The 19,687-nt window shown below is 44.8% G+C and overlaps 1 protein-coding gene across 7 annotated transcripts in view; it reads right to left on the bottom strand.

Moving 5' to 3' along the window:
* Positions 1 to 19,687, bottom strand: part of CHD2 (chromodomain helicase DNA binding protein 2) — a 111,117-nt gene that overhangs the window by 4,222 nt on the left and 87,208 nt on the right. For 6 of the 7 annotated variants that reach the window (XM_006078755.4, XM_006078758.4, XM_006078753.4 and 3 more), the window contains 5 exons: positions 19,159 to 19,293; positions 14,624 to 14,802; positions 12,589 to 12,688; positions 9,819 to 10,032; positions 4,453 to 4,699 (listed from right to left, as the gene is read on the bottom strand). In XM_006078755.4, the coding sequence (XP_006078817.1) occupies positions 4,453 to 4,699; positions 9,819 to 10,032; positions 12,589 to 12,688; positions 14,624 to 14,802; positions 19,159 to 19,293 (875 nt within the window). Of the gene's footprint in view, positions 1 to 4,452; positions 4,700 to 9,566; positions 9,697 to 9,818; positions 10,033 to 12,588; positions 12,689 to 14,623; positions 14,803 to 19,158; positions 19,294 to 19,687 lie in introns of those variants that run through there. The other variant, XR_003105200.3, reaches the window with a different exon arrangement.

The raw sequence follows: 19,687 nt of genomic DNA, 5'->3' as shown, positions 1-19,687 counted from the left end.
TTGGTGAAAATGTGGGAAAACTGCAATTCTCATACATAGTTGGTTGGGACTGTAAAATAGTTCCGCTCTAGCGGAAAACAGTTTGGTGGTTCTGTTTAGAACTACCATATGACTAACAACTCCAATCCTAGGTAAATAACCCCAAAGCATTGAGAACAGATACTCAAACACTTACATACCACGCTCACAGTAGCACTATTCACAACAACCAAAAGGCAGAAAAACTCAAATGTCTACTAATGAATGAATGGATAAACCAAACGGACAATGTATTAGGTTGGCGCAAAAGTAACTCTGGTTTTGCATTGCTGAACTCTGCCATTTGATGTTGAAATACGTTCTTAAATAAATGTGTTATACATCATTTTAATGTGCGTTTCTCACTTCACGTTTTTTTGCTAATGACATATTAATTGCTGTTTATGTTTATTTTAGACTACAGAAATCATGTTAGACAAAAAAGCAAATTCGAGTGATTTTCTTAATGAGTTCAAAATGGGTCGTAAAGCAGCAGAGACAACTCACATCCACAAGGCATCTGGCCCAGAAACTGCTAATGAAGGGACAGCGCAGTGGCGGCTCAAGCTCTGCAAAGGAGCCGAGAGCCTCCACGATGAGGAATGCAGTGGCCGGCCCCTGGAAGCAGAGGGCGACCCACTGACAGCAACCGCTGAAGATGGCCCTCTGTAGCCATACAGGAAGACGCCAAAGAACTCAACGTCGACCATTCTGTGGTCATTCGGCATTTGAAGCAAATTGGAAAGGTGAAAAAGCTCAGTAAATGGGTGCCTCATTGCTGCTGCTGCTAAGTCGCTTCAGTCGTGTCCGACTTTGTGTGACCCCATAGATGGCAGCCCACCAGGCTCCCCCGTCCCTGGGATTCTCCAGGCAAGAACACTGGAGTGGGTTGCCATTTCCTTCTCCAACGCATGAAAGTGAAAAGTGAAAGTGAAGTCGCTCAGTCGTGTCTGACTCTTTGCGACCCCATGGACTACAGCCTACCAGGCTCCTCCATCTATGGGATTTTCCAGGCAAGAGTACTGGAGTGGGGTGCCATTGCCTTCTCCGGGGTGCCTCATTAGCTGAGCACAAATCAGAACAACTGTCGTTTTTCTATAAAACATCGATCCATTTCTCGGATTGTGATGTGTGATGAAAAGTGGATTTTACAAGACAACCAGTTAGGGGTTGGACTGAGAAGCAGCTCCAAAGTGCTTCCCAAAGCCAAACTTGCACCAAAAAGAGGTTGTGGTCACTGTTTGGTGGTCTGCTGCCCGTCTGATCCACGAGAGCTTTCTGAATCCCAGTGAAACCATTACAGCTGAGAAGTATGCTCAGCAAGTCAATGAGAAGTACCAAAACCTGCTACACTTGCAGCTGGTATTGGTCAACAGAAAAATGAGCCCAATTCTTCTCCACACCACCACCTGACCACAGGTCACACAACCAAAGCTTCAAAAGCTCAATCAATGGACCACGAAATGTTGCCTCATCTGCCATATTCACCGGACCTCTCGCCAACTGACGACCACTTCCATCAGGCATCTCAACAACTTTTCACAGGCAAGATGCTTCCACAACTAGCAGGAGGCAGAAAATGCTTTCCAAGAGCTCACTGAACCCCAAAGCACGGCTTTTATGCTACAGGAATAAAGAAGCTTCTATCTCATTGGAAAACATGTGTTGATTGTAATGGTTCCTGTTTGAAGAAAGATGTGCTTGAGCCTAGTTACAGTGATTGAAAATTCACAGTCTGAAACCACAATTACTTTTGTATCAACCTAATATATACACTGGAATATCATTCACCCATGAAAAGAACTGAAGTACTGATACATGGTACAATGTGAATGAATCTCTAAAAAATCGGGTAGACCTAAATAGATATTTCTTCAAAGAAGACACACGGATGAAAAGATACTTAACAGTATTAATTATTAGAGAAACACAAATCAGAACTGCAATGTATCACCTTACACTGGTCAGAATGGCTGCCAATAGAAAGTCTACGAATAACAAATTGTTGGAGAGGGTGTGGAGAAATGGAACCCTTTTTTACATTATTAGTAGGAATATAAATAGATACAGCCACTATGGAAAAAAGTATGGCGGTTCCTTAAGCTGAAAACAGAGTTGCCATATGATCCAGCAATCCCACTCCTGGGCATATATCTGAACAAAACTCTAATTTGAGAAGATAACACACATCCCTATGTTTACAGAAGCACTGTTTATAATAGTCAAGACATGGAAACAAATGTTCATGGACAGATAAACGAATAAAAAGGTGTGGTGCACATATACAATGGAATATTACTTTCAACCATAAAAAAATAAATAATGTCACTGGCTGCAATATGGATAAACCTGGATAATATACTAAGTGAAGTTAAATCAGAAAGAGAAAGATATCATTTGATATACTTTGTTTACATGTGGAATTTTAAAAAATGATGCAAAGGAACTTATTTACAAAACAGAGACTCAGATATAGAAACACTTTCAGTCACCAAAGGGGAAAGGGTGTCAGGGGGGATGAATCGGGAGTGTGGGATTAGTAGACACAAACTGCTATACACACACGAGAGAAGCAACAAGGCCCTACAGGATAGCTCAAGGAACTATATGCAATATTCCATAATAAACCAAAATGGAAAAGAACAGAACCAGGAAAGTAAGACCTACAGTGAGACAATAATAAATCAATCACTGAAACTGACCCAAATGATAAAAATTAGCAGACAAGGATAGAAAACCATTTTTAAATTGTATACCAGATTTCAAAACGTCAAAGACAGACATGATTAAAAAAAGACAAAGGAACGGAAACTATCCAAATCAAACAGAGAAAACATAATTAAAAAACACACAGCACCAGTGAACTGTGAGACAAACGTGTAACTGGAATCTTCACACGAGTGAGGGAACAGAATAAAGGAGTCAAAGAAATAATCGTAAAAAAATGAAAAAATGATAAATGTACATACAGCTCCAAGAATTCCCAAGCATAAGAAACATCAGGAAAAATACGCCAAGGCACATTATAATCAAATTGCTAAAAACCAGTGGTGAAGAAAAAGACACATTATGCAAAGAGGAATAAAGATGACAGATTTTCTATCAGAAAGGATACAAGTAGAAAGTAGATGAACATCATTAAAGTACTGAAATAAAGTGTCAGTCTATAAATTTATACCTGTCAATCTATGAATTTACACTCAGCAGAAAATATTTCTGTTAAGTGAAGACAAAATAAAAACTTTTTCAGACATACAAACGCTGAAAGAATTTATCACCAGCAGACCCACACTAAAACCAAAGTTCTTCAGGCAGAAGAAAAATGATGCGATATGGAAATACAGAGCCCGCAGGACAACGCAGGGCAAATGCCCACTGGAGCCAGACAAGAGGACAGGGACGCGTGGGGACAAGGGGCACAGACCGCCTAACAGAGGCACAGACGCGTGGGGGCGAGGGGCAGAGACCGCCTAACAGAGGCAGCTGCTGCTCAGCCAGAGCTGCTACCCTAAAGCAGCCCGGTGTCACCAGCTCTTCCAAAAAGAAGGCAGGACGTGAAGATGTTCGAATGAACGTTTCCTATGTTAGATTCAAGGTGCAGCCAGAGCCTGTCTTTAGCCTAGGGGAAACTGAAGCTCCTAGGAAGTTAAAATATAGCTAAGTCCTGAAATTAAAGAGAGATAAAACCTCTTTAGCCCTTCTTAACTCTCGCAACTACTCTCACAGAAGCTGGCCCATCAGAACATGATATCATGGCTGCAGAGAAGGGATGACTTGGAAAGGCTCTGACCCTTGAACTGCAGCTCCTGGCATACCACAGGCTGGGTCCCGCCTGGTGTGGCCAAGAGCCTAGTACAGAGCTTCACCATTCTGACTGCTGATTCTAGCATTTTATGGCTACCCGTTCTCTAGACTTCCTCAGAGGAAGGCAGCAAACGCTCCCTACCAAGTGTGATGATGAAACCACAGGTGGCTCCCTGGCCCCAAGAATGACACGTAAAACCTGTAACGTAACGTGGCATTCGAGGCCCCTCCACCACCGAACCTGTCATCTTCGGGGTGGGCACCCCATCCTAGGGGCCCATCCTTGCCCTGGTCCTGTGATGTCTATTCTCTCTCTCTCTGCTTAACTGACTCTTTACGACCCACATCAAACCTCCCTTCTTCCTTAGCCCTCAGGAAAAACTAAAAAATCCCCTCTTTCATCCACCCATCCCTCGGCACTCAGCATCAGCTGCGTCGTTATTTCTCCCCAGTGCTCTGAAGACACCATGATGGCAGAACACTGGACCAGACCTGGGACCGTGCCCGGCGCACAGTGAGAATGAGCATCTGATGGAGAAGAACATTAAGTGTACACTGCTTGTCCCTCCCTTCTAAACCTAAAGCCCCAGGCAGAGGTCAGTGCCGAGAGTCCAAGGGCCCTCCACACACCGGTCATAGTAGTCCCTGTGCCCCCGGTGGTCTCGGTCGCTGCTGTACTGGTCGTACGGTCTCTTTCTCGATAGGTTGTTGGGGCGGTAGCTCCCTGAGCGGTGGGCGTCCACGTGCCGCCGGTCCCCATAATGGTGGTCCTTGTACCAGTGCTGCTCATACTGATGGTGCCTGTCACTCCCCCAGGGCGGATTGCTGTTGCCACCACCATAGTTGAACTTTCTTTCCCTCTGCCAGTCGCCTCGATCTGCAAGAAAATAATAATCTCATGACTGCAAGGAATGGCTGCATTTCACGTTCACTAAAGTTTAAACTGGAAAGGGCTGACACATGCTGCAGACAGACAGTCCATTTCCTCCTTGGCCTCTGTGCTGCTGGTTATCAAACAAGTAATGAGTCCTAACATTCTTTCCCAAAATGTTTAAGGCAAAAGAAAATGTAATACCTTTCTCCTTCTGCAATCTTAAAAACTACTGCTTTTTGTTTTTCCTTTTTTTTTTTCTTTTACTGCTTTTCATTTTCTATCTGCTTACCTTCCAATCCAGGGCAGACTCGGGAAAAGGCACTGCTGAGTTTCACAGCCACAGGTAATACCTCTGTTTATACCTTTAAGGTTTATTTACCTGCTGGTACCGTCGGCTATGCCTGGCCCCCGGACACCTTGCCAGACCATACCTACTGAGGCTACTCTTCTTCCTCAGCCCACACCACTTCCTTGCATTCTTCCTGTAAAAAGCGATTCCTCTACTCTGGATTCTGTAACTCTCAAGGATGGGAGCCAAACTGCAGTTTGTTTTAGATTCTGTAAGCCTCCCTTTTTTCCTGAGGTGAAGAATCACACTTATGAATCATAAAAGGCAGTGAAAACACAGAAGTCCAGGAAAGGAGGCTCAGCTGGGTTGAAATGTGGTCCCCCAACGCAGAGCCATGTGGGGCCTCTGTGACTGCAGTGAGATCAGGTCCCTGAGGTGTAGGGACGGATCCTGACTTGAGATCATCTTGGATTTACACTGGGCCCTAAATCCAATTTGGGACAAAGAGACGCGTCGAGGAAGGCCACGGAGAGAGGAAGAGAGACAGGAGCCAGGCAGCCAGAAGCCAAAGCCTGCTGGCCCGCACCGCAGGCTGGGAGAGTGTGTCGAGCAGGCTCTCCCTCAGGCTGCACACGAGGAACCCACCCTGCTGACACCGCGATCTCAGAGCTCTGGCTCCGAAACTGGCAGAACATACTTCTCCTCTTTTAAACCACCTAGTCTGCAGCACTGTGTCACAGCAATCTCGGGAAACTCACATAGAGGCTTAAACCAGCAGGAGCTCTGTGGCCTCACGGGACACCCATCTTCCTGCTACAATTTGCTAAGGTCAAAGACGCGCCACCAACTAAACCTCTCTCTACTCACTCTGTTGGCCTTCTAGTGTTTTTCTACAAAGCCAAAAAATAATTCCATCAAGGAACCTGTTTGGCTTAGAAATTTAGACCATCAAAGTAATATAAAGTCAACCAGTGGCTTAAATTCATTGCTGACCCAGGGTGGAGCAGGCCAGGGGACCAAGAAGTAAAAAACTTTTGGTTATTTAACCAAAGAACCAACAAACAACAAAAAGACACACCTTCACAACATGAAAGGATCGTTTGAAGCCATCTTCAAATAGAAGATGAAACCTTCTATTCTGAAATAGAAGGTTTCAAAAGGGTGTCAAGGTATGTGGTATAGTAGAGATGCTTAAAACTCAAGCCAAGTCATTTATTTCCAGAGAAAGTAAACAGTGCTTTTCTTCCTTCTTGAACCCTCCGTGGGGTAGGGTCACTGGTTGGGAAGTACTGACTATTAAGCAGAGGGGTGAGAAATCCAAAGTTTCAAAGACTACGAGTTAGTTTAATAAGAAGAGTTCTTTCTAAGGATCAGAAGAGAAAATCAGTGACCTTACAGTCTAATCCCAAGAGGAAAAAAAAAACAATAAAACTGCTAAGACTGCAGATAAGGACATGGAAATACTTTCCAACCACGTTACTGTACCGTCATTCCTCACCCCACCAACAAAATGGAGATCAATTAATTCAACTAAGATTTTTAGGATTAATAGACATGGAACTTCTTCTAGATAAGAGTAACTACTGCAGAATTGCACCCTGCCAAAACGATTAGAAAATGCCAGATAAACAGAAAATAATCTGCTTAAAGACATCCAAGAGCAGCCCAAGCAATAAAGACTAGAAGGGATAAGATTCCGAAGAGCAAAAAACCAAAGAGGTAGCAGAGAGTCAACTTCTGCGGAAGTCACCGCAGTGACTGGGGAGATCTGTGATTCTGAGCCTCAGCAAGAAGCTGAGTATCTGGGCTTTTCCCAGCAGAGAACCACTGCTGGAGAAACAGAGCCACCAGCAGAGCCCTTGCTGGTCTTTCCAAGCTAAAGGGGCACTGGAGACTCGAGGGACTCCAAGCACACAGCCAGTTTTCACTCACAACACTTGCTGAATCTGCAGGGAGCTGAAGGCTGAAAAGCTGAGCTGGAGGCCTTCTGACAAGCGGAGCAGTTGAGGGAGGCCCAGTGCCAGGTAAACCAAGACCCGAGTGTAACAGCGGCCGGCGGGGGGTGGGGGTGGGGGGCAGCAAGTGCAGCAGGCCCCCTGCCGAGCACCCTGCAGGGCCACGCCCCAGGAACGGGGACCGGAGGAGGACCAGACCACTCACCAGTGGCAGGGATCACCTCCCACTCTGTGTGACGGGGGAGGAAAGAGCAATCCTCTCTGGGGCAAAGTGACATCATCTGGAGCTTATACAATTTTTAAAACACAGTGCCTGCCATTTAATAAAAAATAACTAGGCACGCTAAAGGACAGGGCTGTATGACTGAAAACCAAGGGGTAAAAGAAAACACACAAAATGGCTCACAGTAATTCAGATATTAGAGTAGCGGACAAGAATTTTTAAATACCTACAGTTAATGTGTTTCAAGTAAGAAGAAAAGATGGAGAACATGGATTTTTCTAAAGGCTTGAGAACTTTACTGGAAGCTGAGAATGTACTTTAAAGAAAACAAGTCAAATGCAAATCCTAACACTGAAGTTTAAAAAGAAACTACAATGAAATGAAAGTTTACTTCATTTTGATTATTATGGAACATTTGACTCTCCATAAAATGTAATACAATGCTTCCATATATACCAGTGGTTCCCAATCTTTTTGGTACCAGGGAGTGGTTTTCTGGAAGACTATTTTTCCATAGACTGGGGAGAAGGTTTGGTTTTGGGATGATTCAAGTGCATCACACTTATTGTGCACTTAATTTCTATTATAACATCAGCTCTACCTCAGATCATCAGGCATTAGATCCTGGAGGTTGGGGGCCCATAATATATACTATATTTTTTTTAAGATTTTGTTCTATATGCTTTTTTCTTTCTTATTATTTTTATCTTTAAAAGTAATTCATGCTCATTGTAACCAGTGAAGTAACAGATATGGAGAAATTAATTTCCTCCAATCCTCCCACATTTTACCAGCCTAGAAGGAAAAAAAAAAACAAAAAAGGAAGTGTTAATTGCTCAGTCGTGTGGGACTCTTTGGGACCCCATGGACTCTAGCCCACCAGGCTCCTCTGTCCATGGGATTCACCAGGCAAGAATACTGGAGTGGGTTGCCATTTCCTTCTCCAGGGGATCTTCCTGACCCAGGGATGGAACCTGGGTCTCCCACATTGCAGGCAGACTCTCTACTGTCTGGGCCACCAGGCCTAAGGTAATTGCCATTTCCTTCTCCAGGGGATCTTCCTGACCCAGGGATGGAACCTGGGTCTCCCGCATTGCAGGCAGACTCTATTGTCTGGGCCACCAGGCCTAAGGTAATTGCCATTTCCTTCTCCAGGGGACCTTCCTGACCCAGGGATGGAACCTGGGTCTCCTGCACTGCAAGCAGACTCTCCACTGTCTGGGCCACCAGGTCTAAGGTAACTGCTATTGTGTGTATGCTTTCACATCTCTCTCTATGCTTATGCAAATACATTATTCAAATATTTATGATGGGAAACAGCTTAGCGGTTCCTCAAAAAGTTAAACACAGAATTATCACATGACCAAAAAATTCCACGTTCCTAGCTGTACACCTAAAAGACCTGAAAATAGGCACTCAAATAATTGCATACGAATGTGCACAGCAGTACAATTCAGAACCACCAAAAGCAGAAACCAAACGGCCACCAACTAGTGGAACGACAAACTGTAGTCTAACCATACGGTGGTGCTTCATTCAGTCACAGAAGGAAGCAAGCACCGACGCGTGCCACAGGGAAGACCCTGAAAACCAGAGCCCAGTGGAAGGCCCAGCACATACTACATGAATCTGTGTGTCGCTATTAACACACAGAGTCCAGAGTAAGTAAATCCAGGGACTGTGGTCATGAGCTGGGGAGGGGCAAATGAAGCGTGTTCTCTCTCTGGGATGATCAAAACGCTTTGGCACTTGATAGAGGTGGTGGTTATACAACTTTGTGAATGTTCTAAATGTCGCTGAACTGTTCATTTTAAATGGTTACACTTCTTTACGGTACGTGACTTTCACGTTAGTAAACACACATGCCACAGAGATTCTGTGGTTCTTGCTGCTGCTTTTTTTTCCTTCCAATTTTGACTTTTATCTATAAAGCAACTCTTTTTTTTAAACAACTGCTAATAATACAGAGTATAAATGCCCTATTATTCATCTAACCATCTTTCTATTAGTGGGAAGCCCATTTATTTCCAGCTTTTTGCCATTACAAGGCTACAACAGCACCCTCATCATACGTGTTTGCATTTCTACAGGACAGACTCCCAGAAAATGGGCCTCTGGATTTAGATACTCCAGACTATTTTCTGGAGTAGCAAGTCACACTCATGAATGTGTGTGAATTTCACCCTGTAATTTTTGCTGATCTGAATGGGCTAAAAAAAAACGGTTAACTTATTGTTACTTTAACATACATTTCCCTAGTAGCAATACTGTTCATCTTGTCCTATGGGCCATTTGAATCTCCTCTTCCAAATGAATTCTCCATTCCTAACCTTTGCCCATTTTTGTATTTGGTCATCTGGCTGTTATCAATTCATAAGGGGTTTTTCAGTATTAGCAGTTTACCATGTAACTCTCATATACAGTGTAAACGGTTTCCCTCAGTCTCTCGTTCGTCTTGTGTTTACTTGTGTGAGTTATGTTCTTCCTAAAGTTGAATTAAGCCTTTTGGATCTCTATTTCGTGTATTATTTCACTGAGAAAAAAAGAAGACAACAAAGTGAGAGAAAAGAATGAAGCACAAAGGCCAGGCTGCTGTCTCTGGAAAGGAAAACAATTCTTTTGTCACCTCTTCTTAAAGCTTCCCTGACGACTCACCTGCATTACTGAAGTGTCTCTTGTTGGGGTGATTGTAGTTGTCTCTTGGGTGTCCATGCATCTGTGGGCCATGAGAGGCAGGCAAGTGAGGCTTCTGCGGGTGAAGGTTGTGCGGGGTGTGGGGCTGAGACATCAGGGAGTCACGGCTGGAACCCGAGGCCTCTGGTCGAAATGGTTTCTTACCACCAATCACATCCTCTTTCTTCTTCTGCTCCTGGAGAGTCAAAGGAAACCAAAGACCCTCAGGATCCCAGGTGCAGTTCCCAAGAACAGTATAAAGATCATCACCTTTAAACATTTCCCTCTTGATTTTTGACAAGTCCCTCTCGGCTCCCCTGCTGCTTAATACCTTCTTAAGAAAAAATGCTCATAAACTCCACTGAGCTCCAGGGCATGAAAACCCTCACAGAGCTCCATCTGCTGCTGCATCTACTGGCCCCTCACTGTAAGGAAGCCAGTTTCCATGACCCACGGCTGTCAGAGCCTGGGCCAGGCTGCTGGCTGTCGCTGCCTGGGGTGAGGAACAGGTGCCAGGCTGTCAGCCCTCCTGCAGGCTGCTCTTGGGCCACATGAAACCAGAACCACCAACCTCCCGACTGGTCCAGTGGGAACTGGTTCCCATGCCAAAGTCATCACACTGAACATCTAAGTAACATCACGTCTCTACCACAGAAATGACTATTCAAAATAAAAACATCAGAAAATATAGTAAGGAAACACTAAGAAATGTGAGGTGACGTGAAATCTCACCTCCAAGGGAATTACTGTTAATAATCTGGTCCGGTATGTGTTTATATATATATACACAGCAGTCCCCCCAGTCCCTGGGTGGCGCAGTCCAAGGCCCTCGGCAGGTGCCTGACACTCAGGACAGCACCGAATCCATGCGCGCATGTGCCCGAGGCACTTCACAGCAGGCACAGAAAGAGGACATCCCAACGGCCGGCGTCACTCCGCTTGGGCTTTGCGGCTATCATCAAATGCAATAAGGATTACGGGAACACAGCACTGCAGTACCGTACAGTCCATCTGACGGCCGAGGGCCACCAATTAACTAGCACACAGGCAGTGAATCCAGTGTGGACATGCTGCACAAAGGGATGGTCACGTCCCAGACAGGACGGAGCAGGACGGCACAGGGTTTCACCACGCTACTCAAACCCGTGCGTAAATTACAACTTACGGATTGTTTATCTCTGGAATTTCCAATGTAATATTTTAAGACCATGACTGACTGCAGATAACTAAAACTGTGGGAAGCAAGACTACAAAGGAGGAACTCCTATCCTGTGTGTGCGTGCACGTGTGTGTGTGTGTTTTAAACAAAAGTATTACTTAACATTCTTTTTTCAGTTAATGTACTGTGAAAATCTTATGTGAATACTTACTGTTACTAATAATATTATATTTATGGTTGAACAGTCCCTGATATGGATATATGAAGTCATTTACACATAAACATATTTAAATAGTTAATTATCTCTTTCAACTAAATTCTAGAAGAACTGCATGTTTTAGTCTTTCTGTAAATCTTACTGAATTATCCTCCAGAAAGGCGGTGAATGTATACAATAACCCCAACTAGTAGGCCCGCTAGTTTCATTACCACCTTAATCTAACTTCTGATAACCTGCCTAATGAAGCCCTTTACCCTTTACATCGTATGTCCAACTTACACTTATCCTAACTTCCCCTCTTTCCTCAAGTGCCTTGCCCAACTGTTTCATTCCTTACTGGGGCTTTTCCTGACTATTCTTTCAAAGACTTTTCACAACGCATAAAGTTCACGCTAACATTCAGCAAAAATGTTATTATAGTATTCCTGTATATTACTGTTCTAACATATTTTTCCATGTGAAACTAAATTATAAACCACTTGACGGTGCTGCCCCACCGCTCAAAGCAGTGCTGGCAGAGGACACGCGCGTGCAACAGGAGACAGCCGCCCTGCACCTGGCACGAGTCCAGGTGCTGTTGATCCGGGAGAGGATGCGCGCCCTTCAGCCCGCAGGCCTCCGCGGAGCGGACGGGGTGGTGAAGGAGGTGCTGGGTGTTCCTACACTGGCCCTATGTGGCTAACTGCGGGGAGGGCCCACAGGGCAAGTCAGCAGATCTGCAAATGGACACACTTGAACAAGCAACACTGCCCTCCAGCATCGGCCAAATATCTTCGTGCCCATCTCCCGCTACCAAAGAAGGGGCAGCATCTCCTGGGCACCTTTTTGTGTCTGCTCCTTTACACAAGCGGTTGGGGCCCTGTGTGCAAACGCTGGAGGGACACCAAGGGCACATGGCCCAGAGAGAAGAGAAAAGGCGGGCGCTGCCCACGACGTCATCTTTCAGGAGCCACACTGATAATCCACCGCTAAGACAGGTGCATATGGAGGGAAGGGCCTGGTGAGTAAACACTTCCAGGACATAAGAACACAGAGGAACAGGCCCTCGTCAGAATGCCAGCCCTGTCTGGCTCCTGTACACTGGCACTACCACCCATCAGGTCTCAGCCGATAGTCTGACTACTTGTGGAGTATGTGGACAAAGTGCACGGCTAAGACGGTGGAAGAACCCAGCAGGCGAGAACCCACCCGCAGCCCCTCTCGGGCCCAGGCCTCCACCTGTAAAGTAAGAGTAGGGAACCCCGGGCCCTTTCCAGACCACAACCTACAAGTTTACAATCATCTCCTGAGACAAAATCAGTAATGAGGGAATTTTTTTGGCAGAACTGGTTTTTATCTGTTTGTATGAATTAGGCTTAAATTTGTATTTTTACCTCTTCTTCTTGAGATCTTTTCTTATGAGCCATCTTGTATAACTTGTGCAATTTTCGAGCATCAAATTCTGTAAACTTGGAGACAAAAATCCATAGGTTCCTAAAAAAAAAGAAAAAGAAATTTTTTCTGGTAAATTATAGAATTTTAAAAATAACTGTTCTCTTTATGGATGGCAAGTTAATTGATTTTGCTATACTTGGAATACTTTCCAAGTATAAAAAAGAGAGAAATGATCTTTCGGGTCTTGGCATCAATAAGAAACACATCTTTGGAAGCTAACTAACATCAACAGAATTTGACAATCTGGAGACAAGGGTTCCGTCTCACAGCTACAACCCCTCTAACTTCTTTCCTGGCGCCTGTGACCTCAGGCCTAAGGCCTCGCCCACCTCTGCCCTCCCTGGGCCCTCGGCCCGTCACCACCACCGCCTCCCAGGGGCCCAGGCACAGGGGCACCTCTGCACTGCTGCCCCCTCCCCAGCTGCCACCACCACAGCCTGTCACCCCTGCCTTCCAAACCCCAAGCGGCCGCTCCGCTCTGATTCCACTGTGCAGGGCACGACTGCCAACAGGGGAGTGGCTGGTGGAGCAGGTGTGGAGAACACGGAGGCACAGGTACCCTCGTGTGCGCGAAGGAAAGGCGCGCGTCCTCGCATGCAGCCACACCACGCCACGCAGTGCCACTCAGAGAACACTGTCCAGCTCCTGACCAGTAAACCTGCGGCCTCCTACGGAAGCCATTTACCTTTCTCTCTCAAGTCTTCTGAAGCAGCACTTCAGTCATCTTAACAACCTGCTTTAAACCCTAGGAGCCACTTTCAAGGTTTTGTTGAAGCCTGAGAACTCTCCCATCTAAGCAGGTCCACTCTGCTCTCCCACACCGGCTCGGTCTACCTGCCTGCCCCTTGCAAGTCTTCCCTCCCTGACTGCTCCTCTGCACGGGTTTCTACCTTCTTGGAATTCCTACTAGACTTGCTCTTCCAAGCACCACTGCATGAGGGAGAGTTTCTCATGAGTGGGCAAGGACTTACTTATGAACCACAGCAGGCCAGGACCACAGTACCCAGCACATCTAAACACAGACTGGCCATAGTGCACAGTATCCAGCCTAGCTTCATGGAACTATACGCTAGGATGGTGAGCTTTTATCTTCCAATAGGGGTGACGCTGGGTAAAAAGCGAGCCAGACGGCTGGATACAGGGATCCAGAAGTTGGGAACAGTCTAAGAGGAAAGTCAAGTCACATTTCAAAACTTAAATGTTCTTTTTTCATGGCTGTGAAGCATGCTATGAATAGCATCATGACAGAGGTTTTCTTAAATCTCCTTTTCACTCAAAAATCCATCCACTGATGTTAGGCATATTACACAAAGATGATTAACTGTGAAGTATATGAGTTCAGTGTAACTGTGGAGTATAGAAAGAGACTTAATGTTACAATTCTCTTTGAGAAATTACAGGCATGTTTTATAAACATCAGAAATGAATTATAAATGAATCTATGTAAGTCATGATGCCTTACAAACTGAAGTTCTGGATTAACTGCACTAATCCAAATTACTACTTGAGTTCTTCAACTATGAGAGAGAAGAAAACTCACAGCTCCAGTGGTTTGAGCTTTTGCCTTCTCTTATTAGTTGATACAGAACTAACCAATTAGTTATATTATCTCTATTAACCTGAGATGGGTAGAGTAGTGAAATTATACATGATTTCTATCCCTTCCAGGTTCAAAGACTGAGTCTTTATTCTGAGGACAGACCAGCAAATCCAGCACCACAGTATTTCTCTCATAAAATAATAATATCATCCTACCCAGTCAAGACTGGCCTCAGAGGAATAGGCTATTTCAGGAAAAGAAAACTGAAGCCTGCAGGTATGCTGCCAGTCATCGGCTTTTGCTGAGAAAAAATGTTTTCATTAGGTGGCTGTGTCATGTTGTATAAAACAAAAATAGAATCCCAAACACACACACACTCTGTCATCAAGTCAGGACAGACAACGCGACAGGTGTGCGGGGCCACGGCGGGTTACCTCCTCCACAGCTTGGTGTGCTCCTGGTCTGAGTAAGCTTTCAGGCACTCGGCTATCCGGTCCCCGATCTTCAGCAGGCAGCTCCGCGTGTGCTCCAGCTGCTCCTGGACGCTGAGCCCCTTGTCAGGCTTGTCCAGCTGCTTCAGCGCCTTCTTCACAGGCCGCATCCGCTCCTTACACTGCGACAGAGGAGAGGCATAAGCCCTCTGCACCCCACGCTTCCTGTGCCCTGAACTCCCAGAGAACACACAGCCCCCCTCAGGCCACATGACCACTTGTAGAGAAGCAGGGAAAGAAAGGCAGGGCAACAAGGAAAAATGTTAGAGAGTCAGAAAAACGTCAGGCTCCAGTCTCGGCTCCAGCGCTCAGAGCAGCGGCGTTCACACTTTACTTGGCCTCCAGAACACCGTTGTTTCCTCATCTGCCAGAGGGGCATTCGTGACCAAACTACTTAGTTCTGAAGTGGAACTACAGACCTAACCTGAAAACCGGGCACCACAAACTACCTAAAACTGCAGGGTGAAATATTTACAAGTCCTTCAGGCTTATAAGAAACTGAGGGAAAGGCTTCCAGATAAAGAAAGTGGACTGAACACAAAAAACTTGTTCTTGCTGTCTCCATCCACTAACATGACAGTAAAGGAATTGACTTCAGAAGAGATAATCCCACAAAGACAAGGGAAATGCAAGAAACCAACAGCAGCAAACTATTACAGCAAGTGAAATCACTTAATAGATACTTAATAGAGAGCTGAGAGCCAGCCCGATTTATGCTGCAAACTTATTCCCCCAAAGGCTTGCTAAGTATCACTGGCAGTAGGGGTGAAGGCTGAAAATAAGGATTTTTTTTTTTTTTTAAGATTGCCTAAAAGGAATAGATACTCAGATTCATTACAGACACCTAACCTTACAGATCTCTAACTCTGCCCAACAACATATATGACAGTTTATTCTCTGGAGAGGATAAGTCTTTTAACTGGGCTGCACAGGCATAGTTGAGGGGTAAGCCTGCTGCACTGAAAACAGCATTATATGGAATACATGCTAATATATGCATATCAGATGAGCCACCAACCAGCTTGGCTTTTGGGGGTTTTTTTGCCTCTCAGATTCCAGAATGAAGAAAGCCAGGTCTCAATCCTCCATCAGGAGAATTGGAGGATTCTTGTGCCTAAAACCTGACCACCCAAAAGCAAGAACCAAAAGATGCTGACCACCCGACTGAAGTTTTCTGAGGAAGCAGCCCAGCCAGATCACCCTATGAAGAACACTCTCAGAGCTGATCAAGTGCCACGCACATGCTCAGAGGTTCCAATCAGAAGCTCAGTCCTTACTCTTAAATATCAGAAGACAACCAGGGAGCACCACGCCATCTGGAAAAATCTAACACGAATGATGGAAACAAATCTAGGAGAGATATATGGGGGAAAAGATCCTGCAAATAAAATGACAAAGAAGCAAAAGCCTCAAAAGAAATAACGGCATTTCCCCTCAGAAACAAAGCTGAGGAGATCTCTGAGAAACGTAGGATTGACGAAGAAGTGGAAAACATTTTTAAGATAATATCAGGGACCACTCCCAGAGTTCAATGTCCGAAAACCAGGATAAAACTAAGAACTGAGGAGGAAATTACCACAGAGTAAGTCAGGAGTATTTCTCTGACCTGTAGGGCATGGCTGTCAGCCACTAAGTATCCAGTGTAAGGAACCAGTAAGCCACATGTCCACGTAACTGCATAACAACAAAAATCCAACAAACTCCCATCACTTGTGATAATCTCCATAGCCATATACCTAAAATCTGCTTTTCAGTATTATATTTAAAGTTTTAAAAAGGACACAAAATAAACTGGAAGATACCTGTAATGACTGTAACAGACAAAAGATGAGCATCATGAACAAGATTCCTATAGAAAAGGTAAGTACTACCCGTAATCACTTTTAAAAATCCAGACGCATATCAGAATTATCTTGAAGTTTTTTGAGAAATACAAATGCTCAGGTATTGGGGGGGGAAGGTATGGATATAAAAGTTATCTAGAATAGGCAAAAGATATGAACAGGCAATTCACTGGAAACACAAATACCTGATAAATATGAAAATAAATGTTCAACACCACCACTAGCCAATTTTTTCATACCTCTTAGATTGGCAAAAATTAAGAAGTCAGACTGGAGAAGGCAATGGCATCCCACTCCAGTACTCTTTCCTGGAACATCCCATGGATGGAGGAGCCTGGTAGGCGGTAGTTCATGGGGTCGCTAAGAGTCGGACACGACTGAGCGACTTCCCTTTCACTTTTCACTTTCCTACATTGGAGAAGGAAATGGCAACCCACTCCAGTGTTCTTGCCTGGAGAATCCCAGAGACGGGGGAGCCTGGTGGGCTGCCGTCTATGGGGTCGCACAGAGTCGAACACGACTGAAGTGACTTAGCAGCAGCAGTAAGAAGTCAGAAATTACCAAGTGTTTCCAAGACTGGGAAGCACCTAGAACTCACACTCATCATTAGAAAGAGAACAAATCTTTACAATTGCCTTGAAGATGAATTCTGCAACATCTAATAAAGCAGATGTGCAGACCCAAAGAAACACCCGGCTTTTCTGCACAAGCTACATGCTAGAGAAGCTATTACACACACGTTTGATGATATATTTACAGTTTCACTGTAGCCTATTTGTAGTGGTGAACGTTTGGAAAACCCCAATGTCCATCAATAGGAAAAAGAAATGAATTGTGGAAATCATAAAACAGAATAATAGGAAACACTGAAATCAGAGACAAAATTAACAACATGAATAAATCTCAAAAGTGTGCATGCTGAAGCAAGTTACAAGATATACAGTGTGGCGTTCCAGACCTGGAAAGCAGCAGTCATGCTGTTTATGGACACTTGGGAGGATGTGCAGTGTAATGGGGAGAACCCAGACTCGTGGGTCAAATCGCCTGGGTCAGATCTTAGCTCTACATCTTAACTCTGTGAAAAAGGACAAGTTACTTAACTCTCCTCACATTATTTTTTAAGGGGTAAAACAGAGATAATACTTACCTCACAGGTTGTCATGGAGAAAAGACACAAAAAGCACACTAACAATACCTGGCTGATTATGTGAGCTATTGCTGTCTTTAAAGAGATTAAGTAGTAAAACTCTAAAGTCACACATGAGAACCACGACACATGAGAACTACATCGAACTAGAATTGTGGTCACTTCTGGGGAGGAAACAAAGCAGAGCCAGGAGCTTCAACTTTAGAGTCTGAGCCTTAAAACATTCAGACCTGACAAAACTTTGTGGTACCTCTATCAATGCCCATTATATTTCTGAAAATTGTCTGCATTTTTAAGATATCATAATATAAAAACAAGAGTAAATGAGCTGGAATATATAAATGCGATTTCTTTCTTTTTTTTTTTTAATTCAGGTGCAGTTGATTGATGCTTCCTTCATGGCTCAGTGGTAAAGAATCTGCCTTCCAGTGAAGGAAACGCAGGTTCAATCTCTGGGTCAGGAAGATCCCCTGAAGAAGCAAATGGCAACCGCTCTAATATTCTTGCCTGGGAAATCCCATGGACAGAGGAACCTGGAGGGCTACCGTCCACGGGGTTGCAAAGAGTCAGGGATGACTTCAGCGACTAAACAAGAGCAACAAACAGCTGATTTACAATGTTGGGTAAAAGCCACTTTTAAAATAGTATGGTACCACAGAAGCATTAGCTAATGATGTTCTCCTATAAATACTGGGTCAACGAAGAACCAGAAACAGATCAGAGAGGCGGTTGTGTAATTATTCATTTACTCACTTACTGAGATACTTCTATCATCTACACCTACTTTAGAAGACATAGTACTTTCCCTCAGAGAGCTCACAGGAAGAAGAGTAAAGAGATTTAAGAAAAATGAGATAAGCATGAAGAGAAAAAAAAAATACACATATGCATATAGGTTTTTGGGAACACAGACACACACAAAAAAGGGTAAAAAGAGAGAAGACTCTTACAGGATGAGGTCAAAATTCTATCCACTGCTGCCCCAGAGCAGGAATATTCTGAGAGTTGAAGACCACTTTTTCTTCGAAACTAAATGAACATACACTGAAATCAAGTGAACAGTGATGTGGGGAAGTTTGGGAGAGGAAGTGACTTCAAGAGAGGAGGAGAAGGGGACGAGAGCAGCACAGTAAGGCAGGCGCCCGCAGCTCTGATGAGGGGCACGCCCCTGAGGACGCGCTGGCCTGTCACCATCCTGTGCAGGCCTGGTCCGTGACTCTCCCCTCAGCGTCCCTGTCTCTCAGGAGGCGGCGCGCTGCGGCTTGGACCACACCCCAGGCCGTGGCTCAGCCCCTCGCCCACAACACAGGAGCATGTGAAACAGGCCACGCTCACCACTGCTCCGGCTCACACGGCCGGACCCTAGCCTCGTCTCATGCCATGCTGCTTACTAGACCTACTAGACCGACTAGCTGGGCAGCAGGAACTGGGAGAGGCGTGGCAAGCACGGCAGCTGCAGACCCCGCCCCCTCGATTCCAGGACTTACTATGCTGAATGTCTCTTGGTCCAGATCATCCTCCTCATCCTCTCCAATGGGGACGGGTTCGCTTCCTGCTGTGATATGGACAGGGCCCTGAGAGCGCTTGGATTTACTTGAAGATTTGGCATCACCACCTTTAGGCTTTTCAGAAAAGAGTTACAAGGAGTCATTGTCATTTGTGTGCTCCTGTCTTGCATTCGGACTTCTTCGCGGCGTCACATCACTGTAAGTGGGTATACTAGACGGCCTCGGTTTCGAGATATCATGAAGCCAAACACATTCAATTAACAGTTTAATCATATATCATTCCCGTTCCTGTCTCTAAACAGAGCCACTTTTAATTTTAGCTTCATCAGTGCTATTTTGGCTTCTATCGCCTAATCGATGAAATGTACAAAAATGTCATCAAGAGGTTAAGAATGTAAACTGAAGAGCTCCAACAGAGCAGCAAGAAGCAACTTTATTAACAGCTTAAGAATGAACATATGCTTCAATCTAAATAACTAAGATAGTTTAAATGACTGAATTTATATGA

This window comes from Bubalus bubalis, chromosome 20 (genome assembly GCF_019923935.1).
Source record: "Bubalus bubalis isolate 160015118507 breed Murrah chromosome 20, NDDB_SH_1, whole genome shotgun sequence".
Taxonomy (NCBI): Eukaryota; Metazoa; Chordata; class Mammalia; order Artiodactyla; family Bovidae; genus Bubalus; species Bubalus bubalis.
The sequence above is the reverse complement of the archived record's forward strand: the minus strand, read 5'-3'. Positions and strand labels throughout refer to the sequence as shown.